A 24,938-nucleotide genomic window follows, 5' to 3' on the forward strand; every position below is an offset into this window, starting at 1 on the left:
AGCGTGCGAGTATTGAAATTTCACATAACTAGGTGGAACACAGTTTTCAGCGATTGTTTATTTTTATTTCTTTACAAATGGCATTCATTTTCAAAGGGGGACAACTTTTTTCAGAATATTTTCAGTACGGGACAGTACGGCAGAACATGTAATGGTCAGGTAAAATATTGGTAACGATGTTGTTCGTTATAAAATATTTCTGTGTTTTGGTGATATACTCCTAAACCTTAAAAACGAAATCTACTTAACTGTGAACAGTTAAAAATGTATCAGTATCTTTTCAGTCTTTCTTGCAGTCAATCAGACAAGCCCTAGTTAATATACAATACTGTGAAATCATTTAATTAATATGTAGTTTTTTTTGGCAAAAATGGTTATTTTGTGGGGAAATGACTTTGTAGAATCTAAATGTTGAAGATACATAGTGGAAATTATATTTATTTGTTCTGATTAAATTTTGTGGATTTTAAGTGCTGAAGATACATAGGGGGAATTTTATTTGTTTGTTCTGAGTAAATTTTGTTGATTGGTGCAATGACAAAATCCACCAAAGTTATATTCAAATACAAATTGTTTGAATATTTGTCTGAAATTGTCTGTTGTTGGACTGTTAGTGTTACGATTTACATTACTTACGCAAATTTCCCTTTATATTGGCTGTTGTCAGTGTTTTGAAATCTCAATCTTTTAAAACTGTTTTTGATTTAAAATGTATTTTCAGAAGCAAAATAATTGCGCACAATTGTTAGAACAATCATTTAGACATTTCACTGCCCCACTGGGAGTCATTTGTTCAAATCCTGAGCTAAATTTCTCACATAATTTGATTAACTTAGAACATGATATTTAATGATAACCCATTGAGAAATGGGATGATGTTCAGTAAGAATAGTGTACTTATACTTCAATCAAGTTCTAAGAAACTGACAGCAGACTACAAAATTACAGGATTGTACTTCCTTAAATTCCCAGTTAAAGGATAGGTTAACATTTATATATCATCCCCGGAAATTGGAATTAGTGTGTTGGAAGATTGGGAAAGCTAAATTGAAATGTTGATGATCTTGATTATTGAAATGTTTAAGGCATGTTTGATTGAAATACTGAAGAATTTTATGGGTTTTTTTTTTTACCCAGATGGTGTGTGTAAATATAGTCGCGGGGGAAGCTGGACTGACTGTGACCCAGTTACAAACATGAAAACTAGGGAACAGAAGCTAAAAAGAGGGGACCCACATATATGTGATCCAGTCAAAATAGTAGAAAAGATGTGCAAAAGAAAGAAACCAAAACGAAATGGTATACATGTAAATTACATGATGTTTAAAGCAGATTTTATGGTAACTCTTGTTGGTATTGATATGAACTTTATGCGGGTGACTTATCAAAGATGGAAATGCTGTCATAATTGTTAAAATACTCTAGTTTTGCCTTATGGAATGTTATAGGTTGTTGATGTAGATGTATGTAATTTGTAGGGACATTCATTAGGAAGTGACATTCATTTGGTAATTGGGACATTTACAGTTTAATTATGACATTCATTTTCAAATGATAACTTCACTTGGTAATGGGGTAGTTTTGCAAGTTAATTGGCCCCTGTGAAAAAGGTTCATGAACTTCATGAATTATCAAAAAAAGTTCATGAACTACAAGGAAAAGTTCATGAACTTAAATTCATGAAGTCTCAAGTTCAAGAATATTACTTTCATTTCATGAACTTGTAAATGTAGTTCATGAACATTTCAGAAAATCCATTAAATGATTTAAGAAATTCATGAACTTGAAAATGAAATTCAGATAATGATTGAAATTGTAATTCAGGAACTACAGAGTTATGACCCTGTAAAAATGTTCTAGAACTAGTATTAAGTTCTTGAACAATCAAGAAGTTCTGAAGAACTTAGAGAACTGTTCTTGAACCAGCATAACAGTTCTTAGACTGTGATTCTAGAACAATGATAGTTCCTGAACATTGGTTCAAAAACTGCAAAATTTCAAGAACTTACAGAACTTTACCAGTTCCTGAACAGTTACTGTTGGTCTAAACTAAGACTAAGAACCAAAATTGTTCATGAACACAGGTTCATTAAAAGTACTAAAATTCAAAACCTTTTCAGCTCACCTGTCACAAAGTGACAAGGTGAGCTTTTGTGATCGCTCAGCGTCCGTCGTCTGTGCGTGCGTGTGTAAACTTTTGCTTGTGACATCTCTAGAGGTCACATTTTTTATGGGATCTTTATGAAAGTTGGTCAGAATGTTCACCTTGATGATATCTAGGTCAAGTTTGAAACTGGGTCACGTGCGGTCAAAAACTAGGTCAGTAGGTCTAAAAATAGAAAAGCCTTGTGACCTCTCTAGAGGCCATATTTTTCAAAAGATCTTCATGAAAATTAGTCAGAATGTTCACCTTGATGATATCTAGGTCAAGTTCGAAACTGGGTCACGTGCGGTCAAAAACTAGGTCAGTAGATCTAAAAATAGAAAAACCTTGTGACCTCTCTGGAGGCCATATTTTTCTTGGGATCTGTATGAAAGTTGGTCTGAATGTTCATCTTGATGATATCTAGGTCAGTTTTGAAACTGGGTCACGTACGGTCAAAAACTAGGCCAGTAGGTATAAAAATAGAAAAACCTTGTGACCTCCCTAGAGGCCATATTTTTCATGAGATCTTCATGAAAATTAGTGAGAATGTTCACCTTGATGATATCTAGGTAAAGTTCAAAACAGGGTTAGGTACCTTTGAAAACTAGGTTAATAGGTCAAATAATAGAAAAACCTTGTGACCTCTCTAGAGACCATATTTTTCAATGGATCTTCATGAAAATTGGTCAGAATTTTTATCTTGATAATATCTAGGTCAAGTTCAAAACTGGGTCACATGAGCTCAAAAATTAGGTCACTATGTCAAATAATAGAAAAAACGACTTCATACTCAAAACTGGGTCTTGTGGGAAGAGGTGAGCGATTCAGGACCATCATGGTCCTCTTGTTTTTATAAGTTAAAGTCTCAAGTACACTTCATATACGCGGGAGGGACTTGTTCATTTTCTTTTGTTGTTTATACTTAGAATTTTTTTAGATAAAAGTCTGAAGTACACTTCATGCAGGAAGGATTTCTACATTTTTTTTTTTGGAAGCAAGAACTTGATTTCCGAGTAACTTTTATCTTAATAGCATAGAATAATTCAGATTATTCTGAACAATGAAAATTTGCCATACTATTTGCAATGTTCATTTGTGAAGCTTACATCTAAGTGATTTCTGAGCTGCACCTTGCATGCAATGTAAAGTAACACCTGTATATGCAATTATAATGAAAAATTGAGCAGTGAGCTGTGTCTTACCCATGCTTCTCAGCATTTATCGCAGATTTGCCATATGCTTTAAGTGCACTTGTTACTCTTAATGTTCAAAGTCGAATTATGGTGCATTTTAGGTCACTATTTAAAACTGTTAATTTTAAACTAAATATGGTATTTTTGAGCATTATGAATTTTGTTTGATTTAGAAAAGGCTGCACATGCACAGTAAAACCTGTTCACAGCAGTTTCACCACAAGAGTACATAGCATGTACGCCACAGGAGTATACAGTATGTATGCAGCAGGAGTACACAGCATGTACGCCGCAGGGGTAGTACACCGCAGGCTCATTTGCATGTGAAAAGTGTATGTGCCGCGTACATGCTACGTACTATTTCTCTGGTGTACTTCCCACGTACTAGATTCCTCCAGCGTACATCCTGTGTACTATGTACTCCACAGCATGTACGCAGCAAGTAGTAAGCGGCAGAGCTCATTTGCATGTCAAAAGTGTACTACAAACATACTATCGGTGTATGTGCGGTGTATATCCTGCGTACTATTTAAAGCCCTTGATTTCAGTACACATCATGTACGCGTCAAATATGCTGTATGTACACAGCAAGAGTATGCGGCAAGCCTTTTTCTTCTGTAAGGGCTAGTACATGTATGTGAATTTCAATCTTGAGATTAAAGTAAATTATACATTGTTTAACTTAATGTTTTGTATTTTATACAGCAATTGTTTAGTTCTTATTATGCTCCCAATCCCACCCTAGTTTACTGTTTTACTCAACATGTCATTTGTCGACGGTGTAAAATGTCATTGTCACAGTGACACAGCAGAGACTAAAACTAGAGGACCATGATGGTCCTGAATCGCTCACCTGTTCCCACATGACCCAGTTTTGAGTACGACGTCGTTTTTTCTATTATTTGACATAGTGACCTAGTTTTTGAGCTCATGAGACCCAGTTTTGAACTTGACCTAGATATTATCAAGATAAAAATTCTGACCAATTTTCATGAAGATCCATTGAAAAATATGGCCTCTAGAGAGGTCACATGGCTTTTCTATTATTTGACCTACTGGCCTAGTTTTTGACCACACGTGATCCAGTTTTGAAACTGACCTAGATATCATCAAGGTGAACATTCAGACCAATTTTCATGAAGATCCATTGAAAAATATGACCTCTAGAGAGGTCACATGGCTTTTCTATTATTTGACCTACTGGCCTAGTTTTTGACCACACGTGATCCAGTTTCGAAACTGACCTAGATATCATCAAGGTGAACATTCAGACCAATTTTCATGAAGATCCATTGAAAAATATGGCCTCTAGAGAGGTCAAAAGATTTTTCTAATTTTAGACCAACTGACCTAGTTTTTGATGCAGTTGACCCAGTTTCAAACTTGACCTAGATATCATCAAGATGAACATTCAGACCAACTTTCATACATATCCCATGAAAAGTATGGCCTCTAGAGAGGTCACAAGGTTTTTTTATTATTTGACCTACTGACCTAGTTTTTGATGGCACGTGACCCGGTTTCAAAATTGACCTAGATGTCACCAAGGCGAACATTCTGACCAATTTTCATGAAGATCCATTCAAGGGTATGGCCTCTAGAGAGGTCACAAGGCTTTTCTATTTTAAGACCTACTGACCTAGTTTTTGATCACAATTGACCAAGTTTCAAACTTGACCTATATATCATCAAGATAAACATTCAGACCAACTTTCATACAGATCCCATGAAAAATATGGCCTCTAGAGAGGTCACAATGTTTTTTCATTATTTGACCTACTGACCTACTTTTTGATGGCACGTGACCCACTTTTGAACTTGACTTAGATATTATCAAGATGAACATTCTGACCAATTTTTATGGAGATCCATTAACAAGTATGGCATCTAGAGAGGTCACAAGGTTTTTCTAATTTTAGACCTACTGACCTAGTTTTTGACCACACATGACCCTGTTTCGAACTTGACCTAGATATCATCAAGGTAAACATTCTGACCAATTTTCTTAAAGATCCCATGAAAAATGTGTCCTCTAGAGTGGTCACAAGCAAAAGTTTACGCACGGACAGACGGACGCAGGCACGGACGACGGACGCTGCACGATCACAAAAGCTCACCTTGTCACTTTGTGACAGGTGAGCTAAAAACAGTCTCTGGCCAGGCTAACTGAACAACACTTTGACATACAGGATTTATTCTTGTATCAAGCTCTAGTGAAATTGTTAAAAGAATTCCATTACATGCAGATCTCTCAGGTTTCATAGTGTTACACTCCTACCAGTTTTCCTTGACTAGTTCATGAATTTGTTTTTCTTTTTTCTTTTTTACAAAAATAGTTCATGAATAAATATTCATGAGAATCAAAATTTATGTTTCATGAATTTCAATATTCATGAACTTGTTCATGTATTATTTTAAATTCATGAACAAGTTCATGAATATCAAAATTAATGAAACATAAACTTTGACTCTCATGAATATTTATTCATGAACTATTTCATGAATTTGTTCATGAATAAATTCCTGAAGTTCATGAACCTTTTTTACAGGGGCCAGGGCAATTCTGTTTAAAGTTGACCAGGTAATTGAAGCATTTGCAGGCTAGCTGTGACATTCATTTGGAAAAACATGGAATGACATTTACATGGCAAATGGGGACAGTCACTGGGTAATTAGGAAAACCATTCTGATTCATGACTTTCATTGGATAATCAATGGGTAAAATCACCAGGTAATGGGGACATTCAGATAAATAAATTCTAAATATCTTTGATTTACCATTTATTCTGTTTTAGGTATGGAGTGTAAATATAGTCGTGGAGGCAGCTGGAGTGACTGTGACCCAGTTACAAACAAGAAAACACGGGAACAAAAGCTAAAAAGAGGGGACCCACGTATATGTGAGCCTGTCAAAGATGTAGAAAAGATGTGCAAAAGGAAGAAACTGAAACCAAATGGTATTGATATTTAAAGTAAATTTTATTAAGGCCTGTGAGGATTACAAAAACTGGTCAAGGAATGTATAGGTTATGCCTTTAATGAAACTTTTCTTGTATAAAACTGTAACATGGCTTAATAGCTATGACCATTTACTTGAAAATAGTACAGTGAGAACCCATTATAAATAAAATATTGTCAAAAAGTCATTTGTTGCAACAGATGCAAAAATATCAAAAGGCTCCCTATGTTCAACATGCCATTGTGGAATGATAGTTGTCAAGTTTGTTTCCTTGTTAAGACATGTGACTTATATCTACTACATGCAAATGGGAAGTTTCCGCTGGATCTGGCATTCCAGTAGCTTTCTGCATATACAGTGCTCTTTAATGGCTTGTATTGCATGTTATATTGCTATGAATATGAAAATGTGTGTGGGTTACACTATCTAAAATGGAAATGCTGTCATTGTTAAAATACACAAAATCTCTCTGGAATACGGTTGAAGAAAAAGAAGCTGTCAAAATGTGTTTGTAGGGTTTATGGAGAAAGATTATTTGTTATGTATATTGTAATTTCTTGCAAGTTAATGTATTCACTGGGATATGAGGGCATTTGCTAGCAAATAATGACATTCACTGAGAAATAAGAACATTCATTGCATAACTGGAAGCATTGACTGGGTAATGGGGACATTCACTGGTTAATAATGGGGAGCATTTACAGGGTAATGAGGACATTCATTGGGTAATGGGTGCTTATACGGGGTAATGGGGGCATTCACTGGGTAATGGGAGAATTCAATGATTAAAAAATGGGAGCATTCAATGGGTAATGGCATATTTAATGGGTGTTTGGGACAGGAGCATTCACTGGGGAATGACAGCATTCACTGGATAATGGGATCACTCACTGCATAATTAAAGCATTCACTGGGTAACTGGGGCATTCACTGCATAATGAGGTCATTCACTGGGACAGTATAATGGGACATTCATTGGATAACAGGGGCATTCACTGATTAATGGGGTTTTCACTGGATAATTAGAGCATTTGCTAGGTAACAGTTGCAGGGCATTCACTGCATGTTCAGAGCATTCACTTTTGTTTGAAGTTGCTCAAAGAAAGATGCAGGCAAAGTGTAAAAGGGGAAAGATGTTCTTAACGGGTAGTATTTTACTAACAAATACTAGCAAGCGCCTCTTGAGGGCCAGGCTTGGCAAAATCCACTCAAGCCAAATACAACATTGCAGATCAAGGTACTGTTATAATAACCATATTATACATATGTCCGGAATGACAAGTCATTTTCACACACTCTTAAGTAAGTTCAAAACTTACTTAACCTTCAGTCTGCTGGTGGCATGTGGTTTTGCCTTTGCGACAAGTGCAGACCAAGATCAGCCTGCATATCCATGCAGTCTGATCATGGTCTGCACAGTTCGCTATTCAGTCAGTAAATTTTCAGTGAACACCCCTTTGAATAATAAGTAGTACTGCCCAGATTGGAAGAAGGACCAGTCCATTTTAGAAATTTAGCAGAGTAAAGGTTAAGATATGATATTAAACATAAGGTGTAGAGAGAGGGGCAAAACTAGCTAGTCATTTCCCTCCCTTAAAAGTAAAGTGCAAAGTGTTAGTGGGGAAAAAACTGACAGAGCGTGGGGGTGAGGGGTGGGAAACTGGGCTATTTATATAAAATACATTTCTTGGGCCCTACTAAAATATACCATTTTACTTTGCCTCTTTATATCTTTGATAGGTTGTAAATATAAAAGGGGCCAATGGAGTGAATGTGATGGTACTACAAACATCAAAACTATGGTGAAAACTTTAAAGAGAGGTGATACAAATACCTGCCCACCTACTCAGGTGTTGGAGAAAATATGTAAACGGCAGCATAAAGGTTTAAAAAGTAAGTTTTATGTCACTGGGCAGTTAGACCTGCATATATTGACCACACTTTGGAGAGCTATGAACAGGTGGTCTTTATTCACAGGTTGAAGTACACAGTAAACATTTGAATCAGTGATTAAAGCCATTTGCGGCAGTTTCTTGTATGAGAAATGGGGCAAAATTTCTCAGTAATAGAATTTGTTCAAAATTTGTATATGAACACAATATCATGTTAGAAACAGAAAAATGCAAGAACCATCATAGGTCACCATGCTTGTTTAAGAGTTATCTGCCCTTAAAACTGGATTTTTCTTCAGATTTGCATATTCAAGGGCAGATAACTCCTGAACAAGCATGGTGACCTTCAATTTTTTTTTCATAATTCTGTTTCTGACATGAGACTGTATTCATATACAAAGTTTCAAAAAATTCTATTACTGGGAGATTTTCTACCCAAAACTGCAGCAACCGTCCTTAATCTAGTATTCTTTATCACAGGGTACTTTTATGAGATGACATTTGCCATGTTCCTCGGCAAGAAAATAGGCATCTTGGATGTCAGAATTTACTCGCACATATGTTGGTTTAGCCGGTTTTAGCATTATCCAGAATGTTTTGTCTTTGAAGGTATCTTTAAAACTATTTATTTTCAATTAAAAACTTACACCATGATATCAAAAATTGATATTTAATGTGTTTGATAAATGCACTGTCTCATTTCTGTTTTATAAGAAATTTTACAGTGTGACTAACTAGGTAGATAACTTTTTTACAAAGTGTGAAGACTGCATGCAGGAGTGTAAATACAGCCAAGTATCACATCATTTGTACTTTTTGTTTAAAGTTAGTAAAAATTGAAGTATTCTTCCAAAGTTCATAAAAGTTGACATAAATGTGGAGGAATTCCTTTAACAGAGTATGTTTGACAACAGTGAAACAGGTAAGATAAAACGGCAGCACTGATTTCTCTACTGCCTACTTGTTGCAAAAGATTTTTTGTGTTTTTCTTTTAACTTCAGCTAATTGTAAGTATAAGAAAATGGGGCGATGGGGAGCATGTGACCTTACTACAGGGGTCAGATCAAGGGAAGTAACTTTGAAGAAAGGTGATCCTGAAGTTTGTCCCCTGAAGAAAACTGTAACAAAACCTTGTTTAAAGAGGATGAATAAAAAGAAAGGAAAGGGTAAAGGTAAGTTTTTAGTCCCCTACTGGTTGAAAACCAGTTTCGGGGACTATAGGAATGCGCTTTTCCATTATTTCTTTATTCTGTCTGTCCGTCTGTCTGTCCGCATCCATGAAGAGATTTTAATATTATTTAGCACAAATGTTTCCCATGATGAGACGACATGTCATGCACAAAACAAGGGGCTCAAAGGTCAAGGTCACAATTGGAGGTCAAAGGTCAACAGGGCTTTTTTCCTGTTGGGTCCATAACTCTCCCATCCATGAAGGGACTTTAATATTACTTGGCACAAATGTACCTCATAATAAGACGATGTGTCATGCACAACTTTCAGACCCCTAACTCAAAGGTCAAGGCCACACTTAGCAGTCAAATGTCAACATGGCATGAACAGGGTCTGTTTCGTGTCCGGTCCATGACTCTGTCATTCATGAATGGATTTTAATATCACTTGGCACAAATTTTCCCCATGATGAGAAGACGTGTCATGTGCAACACCCAGAACCCTAGCTTAAAGGTCAATGTCACACTTGGAGATCAAAGGTCAATAGGATTATTTTCCTGTCGGGTCTATAATTTTGTCATGCAAACCAGGATTTAAATATCAGTTGGCACAAATATTCTCCTGGATGAGACAACATGTCATGCGCAAAACCCGGGCCCTAAGTCTAATGTCAAGGTCACACTTAGAGGCCAAAGGTCAGATACAAGAATGGCTTTGTCCGGAGCATTTCTTCTTCATGCATGGAGGGATTTTGATGTAACTTGGCACAAATGTTCACCACCATGAACCAGGAAGAACCAGGTCCCTAACTAAGGTCAAGGTCATACTTAGAGGTCAAAGGTCAAATTCAAGAATGACTTGGTCCGGTGCATTTCAGGATTTTGATGTAACTTGGCACAAATGTTCACCACCATGAGGCACCCTTGCTTTTAGAATTGCGTCCCTTTGTTGTAACTATAAATAGATTATATTGTTACTTTTATATTACTGGCCCTAGGGAAAAATTGAGACCACTTTTCTGTGGTGCAGCATGCATGTTACATCCAATTTTTAGGTGTATTTTGACTTATCTCTACCTGGTAAAGAGTTTCTTGTGGACTTATATTATATAGATGGTTTTTTTTTTCTTTTTTTTCAGGATTAAGTTCCTTTTGTTGTTACTATAAATAACTTATAAGATAACCTTTTTATAAACGGCCAAAAAAATTCCATATGAAAAAAACCGGTAAGTTTTTATATATGCTAATCCGAGTGTTTTGTTGTAACATATTGTACATATAGTACAATATAGTTTATACATCACAGATATCAGTTCATTATATTATATTGCAGTAGAGAAAATTAGGTGCCTTCCAGTAGGGGACTTTGTATTGCATGGCAATACTTCATTCACTTGTTTGATCCAAATTTAGTTTTGTTCAGTACCTTGTGAGGCAAAATAAACTGCAGCTTTCAGTCTTTCTGAGAATTTCTGCTTTTGTTTGACAGAAACCAGCTTTGTATCAACTAACAAAGTTAACTGCTAACTTCCAGACATTATCACTTTAGTGATTAAATTACCGTCTTGGAATTCTGGCAGCAAAACTATGTAACTAACACTCTAAGTTGGGAAAAAACATTTCCAAAGAACCCTGCTTTTTCTGGGCATTAGGAATGCTAGAGAATTGACTTCTAGAGGCAAGAAGTTTATGAGTTTGATCCAAAGTGATTGCTTCATTATGACAGTTTATCACATGTTTGACGTCGCGGGAGTGAAATAAAGCCATTACATAAATTTGATAATACACTAGTGTAATAAAGCTTTGACGTCAATGTCGTTTAAAGTACAGGAAATTTTGGTTGAATTGACTTGTTTATAATAATCAAAGAAAGAAGAATTTTTTATGTTTCAGCAGGAAAAGTTAATATGTGATAAAAAAGAATACTACATTTTGTGACTTTCCACATTGAATTTATTAAATCTGTTGTATAGAATTGATAAAATGCTCGGCAGAGCCTCTCATTTTATTATTTCATTCTACTTGTTTAATAAATTCAGTATTAAAGACACTCATGTTATATCCTCTGTATATAAATGAAGAAATTGCTTGGAATGCATTTCCCTGCATGAAATTAACTCTTTTATTGTCTTAGTGTTCCTGTGATATCATAAACTATTGAAGATTCCTGCTATAGGGCTGAATTTCATGGTAAAATGACAAAAGAGATATTTTATTGTGTCATAAATAACTGGCACTGTTTAGTGAAAATTTGTAAGATAAATTAATGTCCTAGTTATAATATAATCGATAAATGAAAAAATGTCCTTGCATTTGTCAAAGTTTAAACTTTTTTTATGAAATAGTTTGTGAAGGCCTCCAGATAAATTAATGGTAAAGATATAATAATGTATACCAGGACTTGCAGAAATTTCCCTTTCATGGTAGTTAACATCGAGTTGGTCACTAGCGACAAACAGTTTTAATTTCAACGTTGTACAGGTATGTTACAAACAACATTAACATCTATTTCTTAAATGCATTTCAAATTTCAGATGACTTTATCTTAAGATGAATTGAACTATCATGTTTACCCTTGCAGGCTGTCAATATGAGAAGCAACCTTGGAGTCCCTGTGATGCTGCCAGTAACACAGTCAGTCGAACTTTAACACTGAAGGATGGGGACCCAACACGTTGTAATGTTACAAAGCTACAAGTGAAAAAGTGTAAAAATAAGCATCTTAGACCACATGGTATGTTATGTTATGACTTGTGCAATGATGAAAACACCCCCTGTAAACATGAACCTGTTCTGTGAAAACTAAAACTCTGTTTGTGTCCTCATTTTTTGCAGTGATTAAATTGTCAGTTCATTGTCAGAACCACAGCTGTCAAGTATCCCATTGTAAGTTGTCTTATCCAAAGTCTGTTACCAGGTTGCCAATGTTCTGACTGCATGATCAGTACAAACTCTGTTCTGTAGGCCTGTTGGTTTAGAATAAAATGACTTTCCAACATTTTCTGAACAATACAAGATATATTATGGGTACCTGTCCAAATAAATCACTGAGTTGTAAATAATTAAATAACATAAATTCTATTTATTATCTTAATTCCAGACTGATATTGCACATATTGCACCTGGCTTCACCAAAACTATGTGTACTGATTTATTTTGCAATTTCTTATGCAATGTTTACTTTCATCATACAATGTCTAGCTACTTTAGATAATTTGCAGAATGAATAGCCAACAATGAAACCCATCTGTTAAGACTTAGCCTTACATTTTGAGAAATCATAGAAAGAAAAGGTTGTTTCACAAGAAAATTGAACAGGGTATAAAACATATACATTACTCTAAACAACAGCTATCAGTTTTCTGATATATACATTGAATTCTGGAAAAGGGATGCATAAAGGGGCCACACTTTTGGACAGTTCATTGCCTTTGAAAAAAAACTCACCATTTTTCAAATAACTGTTACATATCTTCGTTTCGATGCATTTGCAGTAATGTCCCAGTGCTGAAATTTCACATAACTAGGTTGAACGTAGTTTCAGCAATATTATTGTTTATTTTATTTCTTTATGGTATTCATTTTAAAGGGGGACAACTTTTTGAGAATAATTTTAGTATCAATCTTATGGGACAGTATGGCAGAACATGTAATGGTCAGGTAGATTGTTGTTCCTTCGTCAAATATTTCTGTGTTTTGAAGCTATACTACTCCAAAACATTAAACATAAGGTATAGAGACACTGAATAGCAAAAATGATAGTAGCATTATAGCAGCTTCAGATAGCTTGATTTTTTTCCGTAGCAATTTCTATATAATCATATTATCAGAATTATCTTTATTAAGAAATTGCGGGGAAATTCACCTGTTTTCATTGTTGGTCACAACAAAATGTTAACAAATATGTTTATGGTTTAGTAAAATTGATACTTGGTGAATATTTTAGTGTGTAAGTACAGACGAACGAGTTGGGAAGAATGTGATTCAACTACAAATATGCGTGTAATGGTGAAAACTTTAAAAAGAGGAGATCCTGCTCAGTGCGAACCAACACAAACAATAGAGAGAAAATGTAAAGGGAAAAAGAAAACAAATGGTAAATAAAAGTTAACATAGTAGTTTCCACCAAGTTTATATCCAATACTTCTTTAGGTGAGTAACTTTTTTCATATGGTCACTCAGTAATTTGACAAAGTCCTGATATTAAATGTACACATAGATTATCTAACCTGTACTACCAGTGAGAGAAAATCTAAACTTAAAATTTCCTTGGACAATTTTCTCTCCCTACTGCATGTTAACAAAGACCTGAACTGTGTATAAAAAAAATGCTGTTTAGATTTGACAATTCCAAGAGACTTGGAAATTTAAAAACTCTGGTAAACATTTATGATTTATTGTCAAGCCTGCTTGTGGAAGCAAAGACATAGTTGTCCAAATGGTGGTTCGATGTATGTGCGTGCAAGTGTACGTGTGTCTGTTCGTCCGTCCGGATTTGTTTGTCCAGACCATAACTTTGACATGCATGGAGCAATATTTGGCATGAATGTTAACCTCAGTGAGACGGAGTGTCATGCACAAATCCCAGGTTCCTATCTTACAGGTCAAGGTCACAAGTAATTTCAGATCTTGTCTGGTCCATAACTTTGTCATGCATGAGGAATCTTGTGTATATTTGGCATGAATGTTCAACTCAATGAGACGGACTCTATCTCAAAAGGTCAAGGTCACAGATAGGTGTCAAAGGTTGAGCTTGACATGATGCCCACGGGCATCCAGTTTATTTCCATATTAGGCCAGATAACAGATGAAATATTTGTCTGTCTTTTAATTCAAGGATGTAATACCCAGGATCCTCCACCTCATTTATGGTCTGCACTGTTCGCTATTCAGTCTGTAAATTTTCAGTGAACACCCCTTTGAATTATAAATGGTATTGCCCAAATTGAATGATAAACCAATGGTTAACATGCAAATAAGCAATACAAAGCAGTAGAGACCTTGAAACATATTGAATGGAAGAACAAGGCATAATAGGCTGTAGTCAGCAGAATTTATCCATGCCAATATTGAAAGCTCTTGTTAGAAATACACCAGCTGGGACATGATATAAAGATAGAATTTAGAAATTTACATAATATTACCCATCTTTCAATTACAGCGTCATTGTCCCAAAAATAAATAACCTGAAAATGTGACGTTAATGGTTTTTCAGTCAATACAGTTTATGATATGTGTGTCTTTGTTTTTGTTTATTTCTGTAACGGAAATTTATTGGCCTAAGTTATAGTTTTGTCTTCTAGGAAAATGTTAAAGTGTAAAAATAAATAACTCCAGACGTTGGCATTAAAGGGTTTAGACTGTTAAGTTTGTCATTGTTTTGTACTTGTAAGTCATTCAGAACTATGGACTTCTCGTATATTTTGTTTTATGAAATGATATTTAGTTGAACCATATTTAATATATCTAAACAATATGGAGAGATAACCTACAGTTATATGCATGCAGAATAATTTCATGAGGGCGTAGCAAGTGTGAATTATTCTTGGATATAACCTCTTTGTAATGTTAAAATAGATTAAAAATTGGTTTTCCTGAACATCACTTAAATTCTAACATGCCTTTAATGTTAAAAAAGGATGAAATAGGGAGGCACTATTTCTTTGTATGTATGGCACCAAAAAGTAGGCCTACGTGACATCAGTGTGAATGTTTTAATATATTAAAACATGGCAAAGAGGTCACACCTTTTGCGGAATCATTTATGAATGCATGAACTGATAGCTGATTCACAATACATGTATATGAATTAAATGCAACACCATTCTGTTAATATCATTCAGTTCTGAAACATCTTTCATTTAAGATAGTAGGTCAGATAAACGTATGATGACAAATAACATGAGCTGCACCATGAGAAAACCAACATAGTGCTTTTGGGACTAGCATCATCCAGGATCAAGACCAGCCTGCGCATCCGCGCAGTCTGGTCAGAATCCATGCTGTTCGCTAACGGTTTCTCTAATTGCAATAGGCTTTGAAAGCGAACAGCTTGGATCCTGACCAGGCTGCAAGGATGCGCAGGCTGGTCTGGATCCATGCTGGTCGCAAACACACTATGTTGGTTTTCTCATGGCGCGGCTCATATGTTGATCTTATGGCCGTGTTGCCATATTGTAATAAAATTACTTTTATATTGGAACATATTGACATATCAAAATTGTTTCCATTTCATAACCCTTTCCAGATGTTTATCTGCATCAGAAAGTCTGGAAAACATTACTCGGTATCTATGGTTTCCCAAGAGTCAAATAATTGTTCCTTTATGCAGATAGTAAATGCAATATTGTCATTTAAGATGATGTAGTTGAGTCAAGGGAGCAACTGACATTTACATTTCATGCATAATTATATACATACATATTTAGTTGGTTTTGATACCCTGGAACTGAAGAAAAAAACAAAACATAATTATGTTATACCATATATTCTATTAATGCATATTATTAATTTCTAATATTTATTAATTCTATAAAAGGAAGAACACAAAAATTTGGATGAAGATTGCACACAACTAATTCATAATTGGCTTTATGTATAGGTTATAAGAATTTTTTTTTTTTGAACAACCTGCATTGGGGTAGGTAGTTTCAGAGAACTAAAATTTTCAAACTGTTACTGTTGTTGTTGTTATTTAGTTTAGTTTTAGTTTATACAGAATTTATTTTAGGTCGATTGTGAAGCAAGTTCTACAACTTATATTAATCACTCTCGATGCCTCATTCCTGATGGAATCCATCACCACGAGGGTATGTGAGATGAGAGGCCAGTTTCCCTTTTTAATGCTGAGCGCCAAGCAAGGGAGCTACTGGTACCATTTTTCACGTCTTTGGTATGATGCGGCCAAGAATCAAAACCACGACCTCCCACATGCAAAGTGGGCACTCTACCACTAGGCTATCGAGGCAGTTATTGTTGTTAATTGCCATGAAAACATAATATGATGTTCATTTCAACTGTTTCTGGTTGTCACTGTATATATTCTTATGAAAACCATTTGAGCCGTGCCATGGGAAAACCAACATAGTGGGTGTGTGACCAGCATGGATCCAGACCAGCCTGCGCATCCGCGCAGTCTGGTCAGGCTCCATGCTATTCACTTTTAAAGCCTATTGAAATTGGAGAAACTGTTAGCGAACAGCTTGGATCCTGACCAGACTGCGCGGATGCGCAGGCTGGTCTGGATCCGTGCTAGTCGCACACCCACTATGTTGGTTTTCCCATGGCACGGCTCATTTTTAAATTATTAAGGTTGGTTGTCAAAAATATCTTTCAGTTTGTAAATACAAGTACGAGCAGTGGTCAGAATGTAATATAACAACTAATACTATGACCAGACGCCAAGTTTTGAAAAGTGGACCAGCATCCTGCCAGCCTGTTAAAGAATACTCAAAGAAATGTAAAAAACGTAAGTTGTTCACAGTAACTGTTGTTGATTTGTAGCTTTGTGTTGGCAATGAGTCTAATGATTGGTACAAACATATCCTGAACGTTGATTACTGTGAAATCATTAATATTCATGGGGAACTAATTTTCGTGGTTGTGTCAATCCACAAAATTTAATCCCAACGAACAAGTTAAATTCCCATTCATTTTATGTTCAAAAGTTGAAATCCATGAATTAATATCCCCACGAAATTGCCATTTTGACCAAAACCACGAAATTTCATGCCCATGAAATTAAATGATTTTACATTAATTGTTAAGAAAATTTGTATTGTAGGCAATGAAATGATAAAATTATTTCACTAAGTTTAAAATATAATGCCTATGGTACATAATTATATCTGACATGGTTTGAACATGAATGCCTGACACAATGGCATCTTTTGAATTTGTAGAATTACTTATAAAAAGTACTGAATAAGTTAAAGTTTTGCATCATAATTGAGCCAAACTTTTTTTACTAAGATGACTGATGTCTCTGTTTTAGATTACTAGATTTTTTAGTGGGGAAAGGGGTGTGTGCTGGCTTAGCCCTCACCCCATTGGATACACCTTTTTCTGATTCTGTGATGTCATTGTACAGGCAGGGTATGTATGAATTCCAGTCATTTGTTTATAAGATCTGTTATTTACATAGAAGTTGTAATTTACTTATAGAGAAAATAGTAGGTACTGGCTAACAGTAAGTGCCAGATATTACATCACTAGTTGAGCCACGCCATGGGAAAACCAACATAGTGGCATCCGCGCAGTCTGGTCAGAATCCATGCTGTTCACTAACAGTTTCTCTAATTGCAATAGGTATTGATAGCGAACAGCAGGGACCCTGACCAGACTGGATCCATGCTGGTCGCAAAGCCACTATGTTGGTTTTCTCATGGCGTGGCTCTGTTGATTATTTGAAGAATTCTGTAGTCATGTCTTACATATTTACTAATGGAATATTGAAATTTTGTCATTACTATAACAAATACTGGTTTTCAAATGTGAATTTCAGCATGTAAGTTTGAGAATGGTGATTGGTCAGAATGTGATCCAGAGACCAATCAGATGAGGAGAATAGATACACTAAAAAAAGCAACAAATCCCTCATGCCCACAGACCAGGGTCCTTACAAAGAAATGTGGAAATGGAAAAGATAAAAGTATGACATTTGCTTGCTTTCCTTTAGAAAACTTGATTTACTGCTATGTACTTCAGATTTAAGCTTTTGAAAGTGAAATCTGTATGTTCATATTTTGTGGGTGTATTTTATATAAAGCACACTGCCCTTACAGAAGCAAGCCTCTGTGGCGTACATGCTGCGTATCTGCTGTGTATATGCCGCGAACACAGTAGTACGCCAGAGGAGTACATTTTACATACACCGCATTCCGCGTACATGCCGCGTACTATTTCGACGAGTACACAGCATGTACGCAGGAGGTCACTAGTACACTTCAAGTACGCAGCACAGACTCTGAAAATTTAAGGAGTACACTGCATGTACGCAGGAGGGACTTGTACAAGAAAATAGTACACTTCATGTACATCGCAGATACTTTGAAATTTGTGCAGTACATTTCATATACGCGGGAAAGACTTGTACAATTTCTGTTGGCATTTATACTTAGTAACTTTTATCTTAATAGCATAGAATAATTCAGATTACCGGTATTCTGAACAATGAAAATTTGCCAAACTATTTGCAATGTTCATTTGTGAAGCTTACATCTTAGTGATTTCTGAGCTGCACACTTGCATGCAGTGTAAAAATATATTCTTTTTCATTCTGAATTAATCCTGAGCTTTCTAACTTACTTGGATAATTGAAAAGCCTTATTTGAACTTGGTTGCATTACATTTTGTAATACATGAAATAATTACCAAGATAATGCCTCAACAGTGCCCGAATGAGAAGAATTAATAGCTCTCACTGTTATTTGAATACTCTTAAGCAAAACACCATTCTGTCATGTTTTATAAAGGCTTTAATGCTCATTATGTTAACTCATTAAGGCCTCACCAAATTAAAAAGTTGTTCATCGGATTTGCCGCTCGTATATTTTCAGAACGTTTTTGGCTAATTGCGCCGGCCCCATTGGAAAAAATCAATCCAAAATTTTTTTGTGCGCTACTTTTTACGGACGTAAAAGTGTATAAATGCTTATATAATTCCAGTCCTAGATTGTTCTCAGATGGATTTTAATCAAAATAAATACATACAACACACACATCATCTATAATAAATCATAACACTTATATTTAGTTGCATTAAAGTTGTTTCCCCTTGATGCAGTTACGCCATTTTCTTCAAAAGTTTACCAAATTACATGCTGCAAAAATTGATTTATTTCATTGAAAAGTGGATGAAGAAAAGCATACTAATTTATTTGATAACATCAATCTACATTATTTTGGTAAGGGTAAATACTTATTGATGCATGTCACTTATCTTTTTTCTGTTTTTTCTGTTCAAATGATCAGCATTTGCATACAAAAGTTGGTGGGGTAAGGAATTTACATTATCACAGCAGTTTCGCCACAAGAGTACACAGCATGTATGCAGCAGGAGTACACAGCATGTACGCCGCAGGACTAGGGCCAGGAGTACTCAGCATGTACGCCGCAGGAGTACACAGCATGTACGCCGCAGGGGTAGTACACTGCAGGCTCATTTGCATGTGAAAAGTGTATGTGCCGCGTACATGCTGCGTACTATTTCCCGCATACTAAATTCCTCCAGCGTACATCCTGTGTACTATGTAGTCCACAGCATGTACGCAGCAAGTAGTACACGGCAGAGCTCATTTGCATGTCAAAAGTGTACTACAAACGTACTATCGGTGTATGTGCGGTGTATATCCTGTGTACTATTTAAAGCCCTTGATTTCAGTACACATCATGTATGCATCATATACGCTGTATGTACACAGCAAGAGTACGCAGCAGGCCTTTTTCTTCTGTAAGGGTGATATAATAATATAATATGTACATCATTTAAGAAATATTTTATAGAAAAATGATGTTTTAACAACGTTATTAATACATGAAAAAGAGGTTGTACATCCACAGAATAATTTCTCGAGGGCGTAGCCTGAATCGATTATTCTGGTGAAGTATAACCAATTTTGAGTGTATTAATTTAAGTAAACCATGATTTCGCTATACATTATGTAGATTTTAATATACCCTTTACTGGTATCTAAAACAGAAAATAAAATATGGTAGCACTCTTTCTTGATAGCTATATTTAACAAAAATATTGATGTCATTATGATGTCACTATAGCGTGTGCTTTAACAGAAACAATCATATTAAAGTGTCAAATATCAGAACATTGGGTTATGCTGCTGTTTGCATTATGTGCAACATCATCTGCAATAATTGCAAATCAGTAAGTTAAACTTTCAAAAATGGAATATTTACATTTGTTCACGAAATGTTGTGACAGCTCTCACAGGGGGAAGCTGCATGTGCTTTCAGTGCGCATGCGCAAACATGTTTTGATGCCCCAACATTATTCAAGGGGAACTCATCTACAATCTGCTAAATGCCGAGGAGAAAATTGCATGTTATAAAACAAGTATCAATGTTTTCCCATTAATACCATGAGTTAAATGCGTTTAAACCAAATTGTTTTACCTAAAATTTTGTGTCGTATGTAGGCCAGCTGGATTTTTCAAACTCTCAGCAGCATCAAAAATTTACAGTTGAATGTAAACAAGGTTAACAATACTTAAAATGTCTTTCTATCATTAAAACCAACCTAAACATGATTCTGCCAAACAGAAGTGATGATAATTAGTATTTTCCTACTGTCCGATTTCTGGGTGCTGCAACACCCTGAAAACGTTAAATTTACGTACCCTCTTTCGGGCCTCAGTGACATGTTCAGTTTATTTTTATATACAAACAAATTTGTGTTTAGCAACACCGAAGAACTGAACTTGATTCAGGTATCATTTTATGAATCTTGAATTAAAAATTAAAATATGACAGATGAAAAGGTTGTAAAATTGTCCGAATCTGGGTCTGCAACCAGTAGTTACATTTTTTTTGTCCAGAATGAGTTCAAATAGCAAAAATAAGTAAAACTTACATTGATCAAATTAGCAAATACTGGGTACATTGCTAAATGGGGCTGTTTTTACATAGCTCTACACTTTTTAAAAGTAAATGATATATAATTCCCTGTATGATGGTTCTTGAAGAAGTGTGCTTATACTGTGGTGTTCTCTGGGAAATAAAATGATAAAGAATTTTGTACTTTTTGGCTTGAGTATACAAAGTATATTGAGAGCTATCTAACTCGACCTCATGTCGGTGTCCACATAGGTGTCAGCATCTGTTACACATTCGCACCTTATTTTGAAAAGGTGTGTACTGGTCCTCTACCAAGTTTGTTAAAATAATGAATAGAACCTCAAGGCTTAACGCTTAGATATTTGACATAAAGCATTGTGTAGAAGTGCTCTACCAAGAAATCATGTACCCATTAGAGTCAGGTGAGTGATATTGGGCCATCATGGCCCTCTTTTTCCTGTAAATGACATTTGTCTTCATTTTTTTCTAGGCTTTTCTAACATTTCCAGCATCAGCTTCATGACAGCAGCTTAATTTTAAATTATCTCTGACAGCAACTTAACGTTTCACGAAAGGGGAGCATTTCAGTCTAGAGGGAAAGATGTTGCCCATCTACCCTGGAGATATTTTAAGTGAGCTTACAAGGGTAACTAGCCATGCTTACTGCAAGCACACCACCAAATATAAAAGAAGTAAATTTATAATTCCAAATAAAAACAAAACACACACATAAGAATGGTTTCATAAAGGGTCAAACACTCAGTTTATGATAACTATGAAAAGTTTTACATTTAATTTGCAAAAATTATTGTTGGAAACAATTCTCCATTGACAGTTACGATTATTTTTCATAAACCAGCCTATTGTTTCCTATGAAAATTACAAAGGTAAGTAACCAGCTATTTTCAATAGGCTAATGGCTACTAAGGAAAATGTTTTTGAAGTACCAAAAAAAAATATTAAAAAATGAGGAATTATGATGTAGAAACAATTGGAATGAAATGGTTACAGTTTAAGAGAAAGAAAAAACAATTTCTAGGAAAACTGCCTGAAAAATAAGCTTTAATTCTGTAGTTCTTTTTTATGTAGATATGAGGAGGAAAAACACTTTTTTTCATATTTCAGAATGTGTTTATGATCGTGGGACATGGACTGACTGTGATACTTCAGAAAATCCAGTACGGACGAGGGCACAAAAATTAATTTCAGGTGGACCGTCTTGTGAACCAGAGAAAATTACAACAAAATCATGCACTAAACAAAACGGAGAAGGTATTTCATTGTTGATAATATGATATAACATGAAAAGCAGCCTTTGATTCCATGTTTTGTGTACTAAAATGGACATGAAAGGCTACAGTTGATATCGTAATATGTGTATGACAGTCAACAACATGGCTACAGTTGATAACATTATAAATTATATATACTGTAATACAAGCTTCACTGCATGCAAACTAAGTGTAAAGGGAGGTAAATCAACTGAATATGGTTCAGAATCTTGAGCAGATTATAAGTTTCGCGCCTCGCCCACCCCCTCACTTCCAAAACTTTTGCAGGGGTACTTCTAGGTGCCCTAGTCCATCCACCTGTCCGTCCGTTCATCTGAGCAAACAAGAGCACATTTGTTGGGTACCAAGAACAATAGGTTATTTATTGCATACTACCTACTGGGTTCTTTCTGTCACTTCTTGGGTACAATGTAACAAAGGACGTACTCAATAAATGTCTGTTACTAAAAATGCCCATCCATTTGAATTTGTGTGGTGCACATAATTATCTCAAAAAGTATATGACCGGCAGATCGAGATTTATCAAGTCCCACATGATTGTTATTCAGCATTTGAAGTTGTGCACCTGGTGGTTTAATTAGGATCTCACACAGCCAGACAAGAGTTATGGCCTTTGACTAAGTAAAAAATATGCATTAACAGGGTTGCATATATCTCAAAATATTTTAAATTTTGACCTAGTGTTATGAAACATTACAGGAATACAGTTGAATATCCTTACCTCGATATCGGTTAGCTCGATACTCCGGTTAGCACGATGTGTTTTAGTCGGTCCCGACTTTTCTCTGTATATTTCAATGGTATTATTTATCATTACCTTGATATTATTAGCTCAATATTTTGTTTAGCTTGATGGGATTTTTGTGAAAATCAACCTATTGTTGTCCGTCGATGTATTAGTATTAATTATTAAGGTTGGTTTTTGTGATTGTTTTGTTTGTTATTTAAACTTTAATCCAATTTAAGCAATAGATTCTCAATAATTAGTCTAAAGCAGTGTGCAAGCTTTTAGCTAAGGTGAGCTTTTGTGATCGCCCGTGTCCGTCATCTGTCCGTCTGTCGTCCGTCATCAACAATTCGACTGTTAACACTCTAGAGATCAGAATTTTGGCCCAATCTTAATGAAACTTTGTCAGAATGTTACCCTCAATAAAATCTTGGACGAGTTCGATATTGGATTATCTGGGGTCAAAAACTAGGTCACCAGGTCAAATCAAAGGAAAAGCTTGTTAACACTCTAGAGGTCACAATTTTGGCCCAGTCTTAATGAAACTTGGTCTGAATGTTACCCTTAATAAAATCTTGGATGAATTTGATATTGGGTCATCTGGGGTCAAAAACTAGGTCACCAGGTCAAATCAAAGGAAAAGCTTGTTAATACTCTAGAGGTCACAATTTTGGCCCAATCTTAATGAAACTTGGTAAGAATGTTACCCTCAATAAAATCTTGGACAAGTTTGATATTGGGTCATCTTGGGTTAAAAACTAGGTCACCAGGTTAAATCAAAGGAAAAGCTTGTTAACACTGTAGAGGCCACATTTATGACTGTATCTTCATGAATCTTGGTCAGAATGTTAATCTTGATGGTCTCAAGGTCCAGAATGAATCTGGGTCATGTAGTTTTAAAAACTAGGTCACCAGGTTAAATCAAAGGATAAGCTTGTTAACACTGTAGAGGCCACTTTTATGACCATATCTTAATGAAACTTGGTCAGAATGTTGACGTTGATGATCTATAGGTCAAGTTTAAATCTGGGTCAGGTGGGTTCAAAAATTATGTCACTAGGTCAAATCAAAGGAAAAGCTTGTTAAGACTCTAGAGGCCACATTTATGACTGCATCTTCATGAAACTTAGTCAGAATGTTAATCTTGATGATCTTTAGATCAGGTTCGAATCTGGGTCATGTGGCCTCAGAAACTAGGTCACTGGGTCAAATCAAAGGAAAAGCTAGTTAACACTTTAGAGGCCACTTTTATGACCATATCTGAATGAAACTTGGTCAGAATGTTAATCTTGATGATCTTTAGGTCAATAGGTCAGGTGAACCATGGCCCTCTTGTTCAATATAACACTTAATAAGGACGAAACATTTTTCTGTTTGAGGGAGTAAAAATCTGCCATTTATGATTGAGTAACAATATGCGTATTTAACTGGCAAATTTTCGTTATCGAAACACATTCAAAATGACGTATTTACGTTTTATGCACGGGATGTAGTGACAATATAGACGACCTACACAGATACAAAATATAGTCCCAGATAGGTGATATCATTACATCAAATTTTGGATACGTCGATGCAATTTTTTGCAGTCCCTTGAATATCGAGGTAACGGTATTTGACTGTGTTACATACAGCATGTGAAGTTGTGCACCTAGGATTTTGTTAGAGATATCTCTTAGCTAGACCACAGTTACGGTCCTTACCTTTTTGAAAATACACATAAAGTGCTTAAAAGTTTGTGTTGCACATTGTATAAATACTATTTCACCTAGAGTCATAAAACCATGTAGGAATATTATGTTAATATGTGCACCTTACTGTTTTTGGGGATTTCACTATGTAAGACCAGAGTTATGGCCACTGATATAGTCTAAAAATATGCATTAAGGGTATGAACATTTGTGCCTCATGTGTCTCAACATGTACTTGATCTACAGTCATAAAACATTAAAGGATTTTTATATAGCATGTGAAGTTGTGCATCTGATG

At 35.5% G+C, this 24,938-nt stretch overlaps 1 protein-coding gene across 1 annotated transcript in view; it reads left to right on the plus strand.

The window, feature by feature from the left end:
• The first annotated feature begins 910 nt into the window (after positions 1–910).
• LOC123551646 (uncharacterized) overlaps positions 911–24,938 on the plus strand; it is a 28,933-nt gene continuing 4,905 nt past the window's right edge. The window contains exons 1-10 of the mRNA XM_045340726.2: positions 911–983; positions 1,138–1,299; positions 6,135–6,296; positions 8,039–8,191; positions 9,192–9,362; positions 11,941–12,093; positions 13,306–13,455; positions 16,696–16,827; positions 17,863–18,009; positions 22,056–22,202. Of these exons, the coding sequence (XP_045196661.2) occupies positions 1,197–1,299; positions 6,135–6,296; positions 8,039–8,191; positions 9,192–9,362; positions 11,941–12,093; positions 13,306–13,455; positions 16,696–16,827; positions 17,863–18,009; positions 22,056–22,202 (1,318 nt within the window). The 5' untranslated portion in view covers positions 911–983; positions 1,138–1,196. The remainder of the gene's footprint in view (positions 984–1,137; positions 1,300–6,134; positions 6,297–8,038; positions 8,192–9,191; positions 9,363–11,940; positions 12,094–13,305; positions 13,456–16,695; positions 16,828–17,862; positions 18,010–22,055; positions 22,203–24,938) is intronic.

This window comes from Mercenaria mercenaria, chromosome 4 (assembly GCF_021730395.1).
Source record: "Mercenaria mercenaria strain notata chromosome 4, MADL_Memer_1, whole genome shotgun sequence".
Lineage (NCBI taxonomy): Eukaryota > Metazoa > Mollusca > Bivalvia > Venerida > Veneridae > Mercenaria > Mercenaria mercenaria.